Source organism: Notolepis coatsorum, assembly GCF_963971535.1.
Source record: "Notolepis coatsorum genome assembly, chromosome: 19".
Taxonomy (NCBI): domain Eukaryota; kingdom Metazoa; phylum Chordata; class Actinopteri; order Aulopiformes; family Paralepididae; genus Notolepis; species Notolepis coatsorum.
The window spans coordinates 44,244,000-44,257,644 of record NC_140183.1 but is presented as its reverse complement, the minus strand read 5'-3'; the positions used below and the strand labels follow the sequence as shown (position 1 = coordinate 44,257,644).

At 41.4% G+C, this 13,645-nt stretch overlaps 1 protein-coding gene across 1 annotated transcript in view; it reads left to right on the top strand.

The window, feature by feature from the left end:
- Positions 1-11,104, top strand: part of LOC311246028 (uncharacterized protein) — a 90,270-nt gene extending 79,166 nt beyond the window's left edge. Inside the window, exons 30-35 of the mRNA XM_084336094.1 lie at positions 4,122-4,157; positions 4,268-4,304; positions 4,481-5,035; positions 5,396-5,580; positions 6,595-6,865; positions 10,209-11,104. Coding sequence (XP_084192220.1) covers positions 4,122-4,157; positions 4,268-4,304; positions 4,481-5,035; positions 5,396-5,580; positions 6,595-6,865; positions 10,209-10,381 — 1,257 coding nt within the window. The 3' untranslated portion in view covers positions 10,382-11,104. The remainder of the gene's footprint in view (positions 1-4,121; positions 4,158-4,267; positions 4,305-4,480; positions 5,036-5,395; positions 5,581-6,594; positions 6,866-10,208) is intronic.
- The last annotated feature ends 2,541 nt before the right edge of the window (positions 11,105-13,645 follow it).

Sequence of the window (13,645 nt, the reverse complement as noted above, 5' to 3'; positions counted from 1 at the left end):
GGTATCTTAGTGGTGTAGTGTATCTTGTAGACCAGGCCCATTGCAAGTTGCTGTACTCTGTGGTCTACTCTAAGCCATCCTAGGTTGTCAAAATGGGCAGGGGTGAGGTGGGTTTTAGGAGTAAGGTCAAGCAGTAGTCTGACCAGTTTGTTTTGTGATGTTTGTAGTCTTGTTTTTAGTGCCTTTGAGGTGCAAGCATAGTCGTAGTACCTTCAGGGTATTCTTGTTTACCAGAGAGGAGATCCGGTACAAGAATCTTGTTCATTGGCTGACTTTTTTTATTACATTGGTTGCCATTTTGTCACAGGAAAGATTTTCCTCTAGGATGGAACCCAGGGCCCTCATTTATCAACGTGGCGTACGCACAGATATGTGCGTAACCCGTGCGTACGATCATTTCTAAGCAAAGTGTGGGATTTATCAATTTGAACTTGTGCTTGACTTTGTGCGTAGCTGGCGCCCGTTGGTAGAATATATTATTACAACAAGGAAATAAGCTTCTGTGCATTAGTTTCAACACTGGCATGTTCTGTATGAACCGTAATTCATTATAGTTCATTGTAAAATAGCAACAGTAGTGTAATTATGGTCAAAACCCTATAAATAGCATTTGGAATAATAGGTATTTTCTCTCAGAATGAATGCAGCATGGTTTATATAGCGTTATCGGAATATACGGGGTGTACTGACTGACTGCGCTCGTTATTATTTTGCGCACAGACCGCAGAAACACGGGAACGTTTTGATTATATTTAAAAGGCTTTACGTTAAACGAAACAAGTGGAATTTCGAAGCTGTAAGCAGAATACAAGTCATATGAACACCCACGATATAGTGTTCTTCCCCCTTCCTACTGTATAAGAAAGAATAAAAAACGCATTGCAATGAGACCAGGGTGTATGTGCAGGGCCGGACTGGGGAAATAATTCATACCGGGAGATATAACGCGAAATATAGCCCCAATCAGGTCACTTTTTAAGCGGGGGTCTGGGGGTCCCCCACCAGGACATTTTTTAATTAATTAAACTTTCAGAATTTCCTGCATTCTGGTGAATTTTAGTGCATGTGAATCACAAACGAATGAGCCAACAATTGCTTAGTACAATGTACTGTTATGAACCTCAAATAAAACTGTTGTGGCACTAGCAATGCTACTCTCTCCACCTTCAAAAAGAAAAAAGCAAGAGCACAACATATTTTTCTATTTACTATTATAATACAGTTAACCACTCTCTCCACCTATTCAAACAGAGCAAGAGCACAATACCATATTCACTTTACTGATGCACTACCCATCAACAGTTAAAATAGCCCTTTACACAAACATTAAATAACAGACCTTTCATTACAATACTATAATAACAGTAACCACTGCCAGAATAGTGACACATGTATCGCGTGTGGTGAGCACACGCATGCATGCACAACGAAGACAGAAGATTGCGTTGTCTCAATCATTTTAACTATAAAATGAGCTCAAAGTGTGAGCTCACTGACTGAAATTTCCAACAAAAAGCATCAATTGTCAAATAATATTGATCACATTAACTAGACTAGATGTTTTTGAGGAAATTAGAAAGGGAACAACAACTTAACCCTTGTGTCTGATCAGATTCTTATTTTTTTGATAACTTTGCAGTGATTATGTTTGTAGCCAATATAATGTGGCAAAGGTGTGTAATCTTTGAATTATCTTGGAATTATTTTGACTTTCTCTTTCATTAATTGTTTATTCAACTTCAGCCCCAAATCATAACCACCACATATTGTTTTTTTGTAATGTCAGATTTAACAACTCCAGTGTCATCTGCCATTCCATTCGCCGCCTCCGCTGTCAATCAGTTGTATCGCCTGGTCCCGCCTCCACCAATCACAAGCGGCAGCACGGCTCCATTGTGTGTGTGATCCGCGTGAGGGAGAGAGAGTCAGATAGTTCTCCAACTGATTGATTGATTGATTGAAAAGTTTATTAAAATGGGTACAGTACAGCTCAATACATACAATTGTTAAGGGGATGCAGACCAGAGAAAGACTTTCGTCTGGTTTACATCAGGGTCCCCCATTTTCAATTCATCATAATCATAATCACTCTGTCGCAGACAGTGAAATCCTGGTTGTTCCCCACCCACCTAGGTTATCTAACTATCGCGCCGCGCCGCCGCCACAACTAGAAACAATGGCCTGGCAAAAAAATTAAAATTAAAAATTATATATATATATATCTTTTTTATAAATTTTATTTTTTTTATCTGTGCAGGCCAGGCCACCGGGAAAACTCCCGGTGCTCCCGATGGCCAGTCCGGGCCTGTGTATGTGTATTACAAAACCCTTGCAATAATGTGTCTTAAATGAATGAAAAGCATACATGCTCTGGACACAGAGCATATATCGTGTGGGTGATATGACTTGTATTATGCTTACAGAATTCCACGTATTTAGTTTTACAATGTCAAAGCCTTAATATAAATCAAAATGTTCCCGTATTTCTGCAATCTATGCGCAAAATAATAAGGAGTTGAGGTAGATACACACTCAGAACGTATTACATGCTGGTATGCTGATAGAGTAAACTATTATATGAATATGAATATGATATGATATAAGGTATACACTGGTCCGTCGCATACACTGGTATGCGCAAGTTACTGTTGCATAATGTAGGCTATGGCTGCTATTATATGTAATTCATATAGGCTACCTAATAGTATATGATTTTTAGAGGCATCTATTTTGTTGTCGGTATTAGGCTAATACCGACAACAACATGGGGGGGACCCTGATGTAAACAAGACGAACGTCTTTCTCTGGTCTGCATCCCCTTAACAATTGTGTGTATTGAGCCGTAGTGTATTGTACCCATTCTGCAATCTGTTAAATAAAGTTTTCATTCATTCATTCATTCAAAATAGATGCCTCTAAAAATCATATTATAGCCAATCGAACACAACCAATAAAGGCATTCATATTACAGCACGGTTATAATGACACACACATGATGAATTGAAAATGGGGGACCCTGATGTAAACAAGACGAAAGTCTTTCTCTGGTCTGCATCCCCTTAACAATTGTATGTATTGAGCTGTACTGTACTGTAACTGTACCCATTCTGCAATCTGTTAATAAACTTTTCAATCAAACCACCAACGCCAAACAGTGGTCAACGAACGGTCTTTATTAGTATTTTGAGCTGTCCAGGCAGAATTGCAGCAATGGTCTTAGGGAGCCGTTGATATCTGACATCACCGTTTACAAGTCAGCCTTTTATTTATCCCATAATATCCCATTGTGTCTTCTTGGTTCGGCAGCGCCTCAGTGAACAATCTCCTGTGAAGTTTATCAGAGTTCCGCTCGGGTCAGTCCATTATTTCACATCCCATGGGTGGTGTTTCATCACTTTCATGACCATATATGGATAATCATGCACGAGCATTGACGGTAGAACAAAGAGGTATTTATCAACACGGAGGAGCGTAGGACCTGTGTACGCACGGTTGATAAATCCCGTTTTGTTTTGTGCATGCACACATTCTAAATTCTGTGCTTACGTATGAGAGAGAGAGAGAGAGAGAGAGAGAGAGAGAGAGAGAGAGAGAGAGAGAGAGAGAGAGAGAGAGAGAGAGAGAGAGAGAGAGAGAGAGAGAGAGAGAGAGAGAGAGAGAGAGAGAGACAAGCCCATAAGGTTCTACTTTTGTTACATTCCAAATTTGCTTCGTTATAGATTATAGAATCACTTTCGGATACACTTTAGATTAAAAAAAATTGTAAAACCTTTCATTAATTTATAGTACTGAATAAGATGTTCATCTTCATTGGTTGTTATATCTTGTGTAATTTTCCAAGACTCAAACCAATGTGTACCTAGGTCTTGTTTCCATTTATTGATCTTATTTAATATATCATCTGTATTGCTTGACTTTTGTAATTCTTATTAGATTTATAGAGTTTGTGAGTTTTTGCAGTAAAGATAATATTATTATATTGGTTTGGATATATATGTATATTATATATATATATTTTTTAGTTTTTTTTCAATAGGTGACTCCTTATATTATGTAATTTCTGTATTCAAATAATCTGTGGCATGTGGACATCTAATGTAGCATTGATTTCTCTCTTACAGGGCAGAGCAGGACAAAAAGGTGACCCAGGACTTTCGGTAAGTGTAGAATGTACTGTATATATAATGTATGAAAATCAACACCTAACATGTCTATTCCAAAAAGCTTAAATAATGTAATAAAAACATATGCCTGTTATCTTTTACAGAGGGAAGAAATTATCAAAATAGTGAGATCAATATGCAGTAAGTGATCTCTAAGATATGGCATGATCCATTCCAATTGGTTTTGTATTAATAATATTTTTTTCTACATTGGATTCGGACACATTTAGGGTTTGGAGTGAAAGTAGCCTCTGGTCACAGATAACATCTATTGATCTCATGTTCATCTAATTCCTCTCATCCATCACCATCAACAGGCTGTGGAGTGAAGTGTCGTCAGACCCCCTTGGAGCTGGTGTTTGTGATCGACAGCTCAGAGAGTGTGGGCCCCGACAACTACAACGTGGTCAAAGACTTTGTGAACGCCCTCATCGACCGTGCCTCCGTCAACCGGGAGACCACACGGGTGGGGGTGGTCCTCTACAGCCACATCAACGTGGTGGTGGTCGGCCTCGAACAGGAGCTCACCCGGGACCAGATCAAGACGGCCGTGCGCTCCATGACCTACCTGGGCGAGGGCACCTTCACGGGCAGCGCCGTCCATCAGGCCAACCAGGTGTTCCGCGCCGCACGGCCGGGCGTGCGGAAGGTGACCATCGTCATCACGGACGGCCAGGCGGACGAGAGGGACTCTGTGAGGCTGGAGGGGGCGGTGAACGAGGCGCACAGGAGCAACATTGAGATGTTTGTGATCGGGGTGGTGAACCAGAGTGATCCCCAGTACGAGGAGTTCAAGCAGGAGCTCCACCTCATGGCCTCTGAACCAGACGGGGAGCACGTCTACCTGATCGATGACTTCAGAACACTTCCTGGTGAGCTGCTAATGCACAACCATGTTCAGTGAGTGGGTCATACAGTACTTTCCATACTCTATATGTTTCAAGGCCAGGACTGTGCACAGAGCATTACTGCCATTGAAAATCCTGCCCTGTTAATGTATTACTGTCCTTTAATGTACATATTTCCATGAATATCATTCCCTGTTTGAAGTGAAGATGATGATGATAACAAACACAATTTGTGTAAGAGTACACACAAATAAATATATCCAAGGAGGGACGTCTTTTGAGTGGCTATGGCAAAAACGCAGAGGCTCCTTTGGACTCCCATCCGTGCAGAGTGGCTGTTCTTAATTCTAGATATCTGCTCTTGACTTTTGTGTTATCTACCAGCCCTGGAGAGCAAGCTGCTGAGCCGTATCTGTGAGAATGACAACAGACAACAGTTCAGTTCCATTCCCAGCTCCAGACTGGCTCCAGGAACCGCTGAGGTGGCCGGTAGCATCCGGGAAACCCCGAGCAGGACGGACACAGACACACCCACGTTCAACGGAGACTTCAGGAGGACACATATGTTGGTGAGAAGAAGAGTGGCTAGTCCACTTCCCGTATGATGTTTTTCTTTTCACCTGAGACAGTAGGAAGGCGGAGAGGGAGAGTTAAGGGAAACATTGATCGGGCGGGATTCAAACACAAGTGGGGGTACATGTGGTTTCTGAGACAAGGGTTTCCACCGCCTACACTGTCTGTCATCAGAAAACATAACTAAAGTACTAATCGACCACAGAAAAAAGGTACATAATGTACATTATGTTATAGCCAGCTCATAAGTAATATATTTACGTCTTGTATAAGTAATATATTTTACCTTTTGTATGGGCAAATGTCCAAAACAAACACCACAACGGGAGTCCAACCAACAATGATTGTGGACGCGGGTGAGTGCTCTTGCCACTACTATGGAACCCACCCACCCTGATACAAACACACCAATACTATGATGGTGGTTCATGTTAACGTTTAATGGTTATGGTTAAGATGTTATGGCTAGGGTTAAGGTTAGGGTTAAGGTTTGGGCGAGGCTATCATGTGTCTCGGTAATGTATCATCTTGTCCAGGGTTCCTTCCCCAGCAGGGGAGGTCAAACTGTTTCTGAAAACGTTAAAATGTTTTGAATATGTACGTCAAATATGTCAATATATTATTTATGGCTATAACATAACGTACAATATGTACCTTTTTCCTGTGGTTTAGTACTTTATTTACGTATTCTAAGCCAGATCTGACTGGTCCCTGGACACGAGCAGCAGCTTCTCAGTCAGGAGCTGACCAGATTATCCTCAGAAACAAGAAAATGACATTTGGATTGACACTTGTATCCAAAGCACCCGACAGTATCATTAAGGCATGTTTCCAGTATGGTCCTAATGGGAACTGGAACCCTTAACCCGGGTAGTTAATGCCGTGATTTACCCCTTGAGCTACTCAAAAACCAACATGCCCTATGACAGTATGCTCAATTATTGCTTCCTCATGAATTCCCTGCACCTACAGACAGTAACGTTACATACAAGTCTCCTTTCCTGCTACAGGCTGGACCTCCGGCGTTTTCCCCCGAGAGATTACCCATCATCCCCCAGGGGCCCAGTACAGAGGATAGAATGAGAGTTCCATCCTTCGACAGAGAACCCTTCAAGCCACTCCCAAACCTCCGCATCCCGTCGGAAATGAAGAACCCCACCCACACCATGGTGGTGGCGGGGGTGATAAGACCAGAGGGCCCCACTCTGAAAACCTCCACCCAAGACAAGATGTCGGAATCCCCACCGACACCCCCACCACCTTCAGATACTTTTGTACAAGGTAACCATATCAAATCATTTTGGCTATTCACTGATATGAATGCAGCATCCCAATGTAATTTGCTTACCTATTTGCAGCCTTAAAGGAATAGTGCAGATTTTATTTTACATAAAGTGGTAGAAATACTTGCCAGTAATGTCATCATAGCCATTACCTGACTTATTGAGTCCCGTGGGTGAAGTTCTGGCTGAGCAAGCCAGGCACCTTCAGACAGGAAGCAAACCAGTAACAAAAAGGTTTTAAGTCACACCACAACATGGACAACAACGTTTCTAACCATCCACAACAGAATACAACTGTCCTTTTATATTTCCGATGCTTGATTCTTCTCTCACCCATGCAATATCTTGGAACTATTTCGTTAAGAGGGCCAAAGTATTACTATGCACTGGGGCTACAGTAGGGTGACCATATTTTGATTTTCAAAAAAGAGGACATGCCCCCCAGCCTCAAGATACTTAATGATACTCAGGCATGCGTTGCTCATGGGACGACTGGTTGCACTATGTTTTAATGGCGCTGTGCTCGCTCGCTCCCGTGCATGCGCATAGATGTTCCCTCGCATAGCACAGACTAAAGACAGTGCCTAATCTACGAATGGAATGTAACACATTTCATTCACAAGTTTTGTGTGAATGTATCTGAGAACGTATTTGAACACACCTGATGACCGGCCATATTGTTATGCAAAGTAGTACTTAGCGAGTTGGCGCATCAGTCGAGTGCAGCGCATACCTGTGTGCACGCGTGTGCACATCCGTGCATGTGCGTGCTTCTGCTCACAGACTGGTTGCACAGCGTGCAACCCCGTCCCATGAGCAACGCATGCCTGATGATACTCAACGTTTACTCAAAGATGCATTATTGTTTTAATATATTTAAAGTATGCCTCCTCTCTATGGATATACAATTATTATTTATATTATTTTACTGTATATAACACAACAATATCTCTCTATAACCAAAGACACACCAAACCAAAGTTACTCAACAATCAGCATGCTTGATTATGCCTAGAATTATCTGAAAAATCTCAATGGCACAATAATAACTTAAAAATCAACCTGTAACAAAATAATAGCTCTCAAGTCTTACTGGACAAAAATAAATAACAAAATATATGAAATAATAGAAAATAGAAAATCCAGTTAACAAATATCTTTTTCAGACAAATCGTTTTTTTTTGCCATGTTTCAATGAGATATTGTGCAATGGTTTCTGCTGTCTCATTTGGTGTATTTAACCTCAATTCATTTTGTTTGCATGCATCCCCTCTTCCAGTCAAAGTACTGTATTATGATTGGGAATATTTTCACTGCTCCGTGGTTACTCATGTCTGTAGAAACTAGTGATGTGACGATTCATCGATTTGCATCGGTGCGCCGGCATACACGTTCACGATGCGCGTGCACCGGTGGAATACGTGCGCACCGGCTAGAACTCAGGTTGAACTCGCGATGCATCTTGTTGTAGCGTCTTTGCGTCGGTCAAAACCGATGCATTAATATAATTTCCTCTCATCCACTTCTGTCAGCAGTGCACTGTGACTGCACACAGCTGATACTATACTACTAATACAGAAGGCGAGAGCCGCGTCACAGTTAACAACAACAAACAGTGGAAGTTGAGGACATGAATAGAATTGGGCTTCCTCTGGCTAACGCCAGTTAGCCGTTCAGCTAACGCTAAACTAAACTACAGTGTCTAACTAACTAACTAACGCAACACCAGTTCCATTAGTGAGGAGGGGGGGGGGGGGGTATATTGAAGACGCTTGACAACAGGTTCAAAGATAACTTCATATTTATTGGCTATTGGTTTCTTTATATCGCTTCATGAAGCAGGCTATCCAGGCTGGCTCCGTGTGTGTTCTGTTGACATCCGATCCTAGCCTAGTGTGTGACATCATCAACTACGCGACTCAGACGGGCTCTCTCTCTCTCTCTCTCTCTCTCTCTCTCTCTCTCTCTCTCTCTCTCTCTCTCTCTCTCTCTCTTCTGTTCAATGATTTAACGTGGCCAAACGTTACAATATAAATACTAATTGGATAGTTGATGATAAACATTTAATTTCATTATCTGAAATATTATAAAATCATTTAAGTCTGCTATAAGCCATTATCCCTTTGTGTATGATTATTATTGTCTCACAGTAGTACATTGTGTGTGTGTTTTTAGCTAAAGTGGATAGAAAAGACAGTTTATGCAAAAGTCTTCTTAGGCACCCAAGAGTTTTTATATAAATTGTCTTACAGTAGATTATTTTATTTTTAATAATAATATAAGCTGCATATAAGGAATACAACCAAATCCTCTGTCATACCATAAAATTGTATCATTATTTTGCATCGTGTTGAATCGCATCGTATCGCCCCGAATCGCATTATGTTGAATAAAATCGTATCGAATCGTATCTCAACAGGGGGTGAATCGTATCGCATTGTATCGCCCGGTGCTTCAAATGTATCGTTAATGTATCGTATCGTTGGCACCGTATCGAGATGCGCATCGCATCGGCCTCGTGATGGAGATGCACATCCCTAGTAGAAACACCACAGTACTGGATTTGATTTGAGTGCTTCATGTGCGACATCAATCGAGTCGAGTGGGGCGCTATAACACATTGGCTTCGGATTTAGTGCGCGCACTACTGAACTTTTTGGCAGTGTCAGAGTCTGGAAATGCCTTTTTTAGCAAGGCACTTGTGCAATCCATAGATTGTGATGTTTCACAGTATGAAATGCAAACGCACCCTCCGCTGCATTTACTTTACAGCATCCTCTGTTTTCCCGGGTTTAACAAAGAAGTCTGTCAACTTTGCAGACAAACTCTCAACTTGCACATGTCCATGTGCGCCTGCACCTTTATTGGACATACACGTGTATGTGCAAGCTTTGCACACGGTGCACTCCGCCTCCCATTTGTTCCGACGGGTCGGTACATTTGGAATTTCTTCTGCAGTTCATCTGTAAAAGTACATTCTTTGGCATTGTGAATGTGAGCTGCGGTGCGCTCTGTCCCCTCTTCCTCTGTTTGTGTGCGCGTAGTTGTAGAGCCGCCCACAAAGCTTCTCAGGGATTACTGTAGTATTCTGTGCAATGCGCCAGTCAATTTAAGTATATGCAAACGGTCCGTGAAAGCCGGACATTTTCATGAATTTATAAACCCCCCCGGACGGCCCGGACAGGGCGTGAAAAGAGGACATTTGGTCACCCTAGCTACAGTATCTATCCAGCTATTTCCAAAATATCACATTGGTCTGAGAGAAGAATCAAGCATCGGAAATTCAATGCAATGCAAAATCTTTAAGAATCTCATGCTTGATGTTTTCTATTATTTCCCAGAGGAGCGCTGTACACAGGTTCTGGACCCAGGACCATGCCGGAACTACGTGGTGAAGTGGTATTACGATGATACGGCTAACGGCTGCGCCCAGTTCTGGTTCGGAGGCTGTTTAGGAAATAGGAACCAGTTTGAGACTGAGAAGATCTGCAGATTAGCCTGTGTCAGGACCTAAATCTGAGAAGAGCTGCAGATTAGCCTGTCAAGACCTAAATCTGAGAAGAGCTGCAATTTAGCATGTTAGGACCTAAATCTGAGAAGAGATGCAACTTAGCCTGTCAGGACCTAAATCTGAGAAGAGATGCAATTTAGCCTGTCAGGACCTACATCTGAGAAGAGCTGCAGATCAGCCTGTCAAGACATAAATATCTCTCTCACACACTCACACACACACACACACACACTCACACACACACACACACACACACACACACACACACACACACACACACACACACACACACACACACACACACACACACACACACACACACACACGCACAAACACACACACAGAAACACACAGAAACATGCACACACACTTGTTTACTTATTGAACAATCACATTTTAAGAGAATATATGAGTTATAAGAGTTCAAATGTCTTGTTCAATGTCATCGTCAGTGCCTTATTTCACTATTACTTTGAAAAAAGGCGGGAAACGAGAACCAGTAGCGACTAGAGCTGCTGCTCCTCTTAGTAGTCTTTTGTTTTTGCAGAATGAGTACATAAGCACATCTCTGCCATCACAATAATATTCACAAAATGTGCTTTGTTTTTTAAGCACCAGATTTAAAGGCCCAATAATTTTTTTGAAGAGTTTCATCCGTAGATGGAAGATATGTAGTTGGAACTTTCTTAAGCCGTTGTGAATCGGAGTATAGATCTGGGCCCCGTTCCCCGTACCTGGTTCAACTAAGTCGATCAAAAGTCCCATTAGCCAGTTTAAATTAATCCGATGATTGAAGTCAGGCTATCTCGGTCTTTTGAAGGCTGATTCGGTCTCGTTCATTCGAACCAGACTTCAGTAATCAGGATAATTGCGCGTGGCCGTTTTACTTGAAAATGGGGAGGTGTCGATCCACGAAAACCATGATTTTCTAACGGGAAAATAATTATTTCAACTCTTTCAGAATAAGTAGATAAAAACAAGCCCAAAGAGTATCTAATTGATATGAATTAATAGATACTTATGAGGATATCTGTACTGTATGCGCTTACAGTAGGTATCATGTACTATATAAATACATGGTTCCCAGTTTTCAAGGCGTGACCCCCGAAATAACGGTGTCAGAGAGGCTTGGAGGCTATTAACAGTTTGAAATTGTAATAATACGTGTGACAGTGATACAATTCAACAATCCACAGATTCAGATTCCTCGTAATTCACATCCACAATCCACGCGTAAAGACGCTTCAATTTATGCTTGAATGAAACACAATCCGTGCACTCCGGTTAACCCATCCACAGCGGAGAATATGAAACGGATCAGAGCCAAATGCCCGGTAGGCCTTCCACAATAACCTCTGATCCAAGTTTCATTAATAAAAATATCCCTGCGGGAATCACATGTGCAATGCTCCGTTATTACAATAACCACAGTGTGAGTCGCGTGCGCCGTAGCTATGACGTGCATTATTTAGGACAAAGTAAATCCATAGGCTGAATATGATTTATTCTAATTATCTATTATTTTACATTTCAAAAGCATTTATTTTACCAGTTGAATGTATTTTAATTGTTCTTAATTATAAGCCTATTTCACACATTCTATGAAATCAATACATTCTCGCCATCATGCAATTTTTTTGCGAGGGGGTGGCCAGCTTATATCCAGCTAACTCGAGTAAACCGGCCCTGTTCCTCGTACCTGGCTAACTGAGTTAGCCGGATAATCTTCAGGATAACTTGACATAAGTTAGATTTTTCGGTTCCCCGAAGAACGTTTGTCTAAATCACTATGGCAACAGATCGAAAAGTTTGAACCTGCTCCAGCGCAGGGTTTAGTTCAGTTAGCTGGATAAACTGGCCACTCCCTCGCAAAAAAAATGCCAGCTCCCTTCCTCACAGATCCCATTATACCATTCTGAATTATGTTTTTGTGCTTTGTTTTTCTAGAGGGGGCTTTTAAAATGTAAAATAATAGACCAAAAATGCTGATAATAAATCATATTCAGCCTATGGATTTACTTTATCCTAAATAATGCACGTCATAGCTATACGGCACTTGTGAGTTGCGACACACACTATGTGGTTATTTTAATAACGGAGCATTGTAAATGTGAGTCCTGCTGGGATATTTTTAATGAATGAAACCTATCGGCCGTTTGGCTCTGATTCGTTTCATATTCTCCGCTGTTGATGTATTTGCTTAACGGAGCGCCCGGATTGTGTTTCATTCAAGCATAAATTGAAGCGTCTTTATGCGTGGATTGTGGATGTGAATTACGACAAATCTGAATCTGTGGATTGTTGAATTGTCACTCACACGTTATTGTGATATTGTAACTGGGATTAAAATGTTTGAGGAGATGCACTGTTTGATTTGATGATGTGGACGTGACTTGAGAAAATGTATGAGCAATTGCAAGCCTTTGACGTTTTGATGAATGCATTTGAGAAAATGCATTTATCTGTTCAAGCACTGTTAGTGTTATCTGATGATGAACAAGAAGGTGATTAACATGACTGGGTGTCACTGGTATATAAACCAAGGGTTAATCAATTCAATGCATGTATGGATGATGTCCGAAACAGATTCAAACCTGATTAATAGTGAAACTGTATAGCCTCCCTCCAAGCCTCTCTTATTTCGGGGGTCGAGCCTTGAAAACGTTGGGAACCATGTATTTATAGTACATGATACCTAAGCACACACAGTACAGATATCCTCATAAGTATCTATTAATTCGTATCAATTAGATACTCTTTGGGCTTGTTTTTGTCTACTTATTCTGAACGAGTTTAACAAATTATTTTCGCTAGCAAGATCTCATTCGATTATTCATTCCATTAAGCCTACTGCCAGCAGGCACATTTAAATAAATATAATCTGATTGATTGGGGTAATGAGGGACTTAAAATTAGCCTATAGATTATGCATTTAACTTGTCTGCGAGGCTATTGAGCCGTACTGTATTGTACCCATTCTGCAATCTTTTAATAAAGTTTTAAATCAATCAATCAATCAATGCCGTTAGAAAATCAGGATTTCTGCGATCGACACCTGCTGTCTTTTCAGGTGAGGCGCAATTATCCTGAGTATCAAGTCTGGTTTGAATTAACGAGACTGAATCAGCGTTCGAGGAACAGGGAAAGCCCGGATTCAAACATCGGGTTAATTGAATCTGGATAATGGGACTTTTGATCGACTTAGTTGAACCAGGTACGGGGAATAGGGCCCAGCGGTCTTTTCAGGTGAGGCGGCCGTGCGCAATT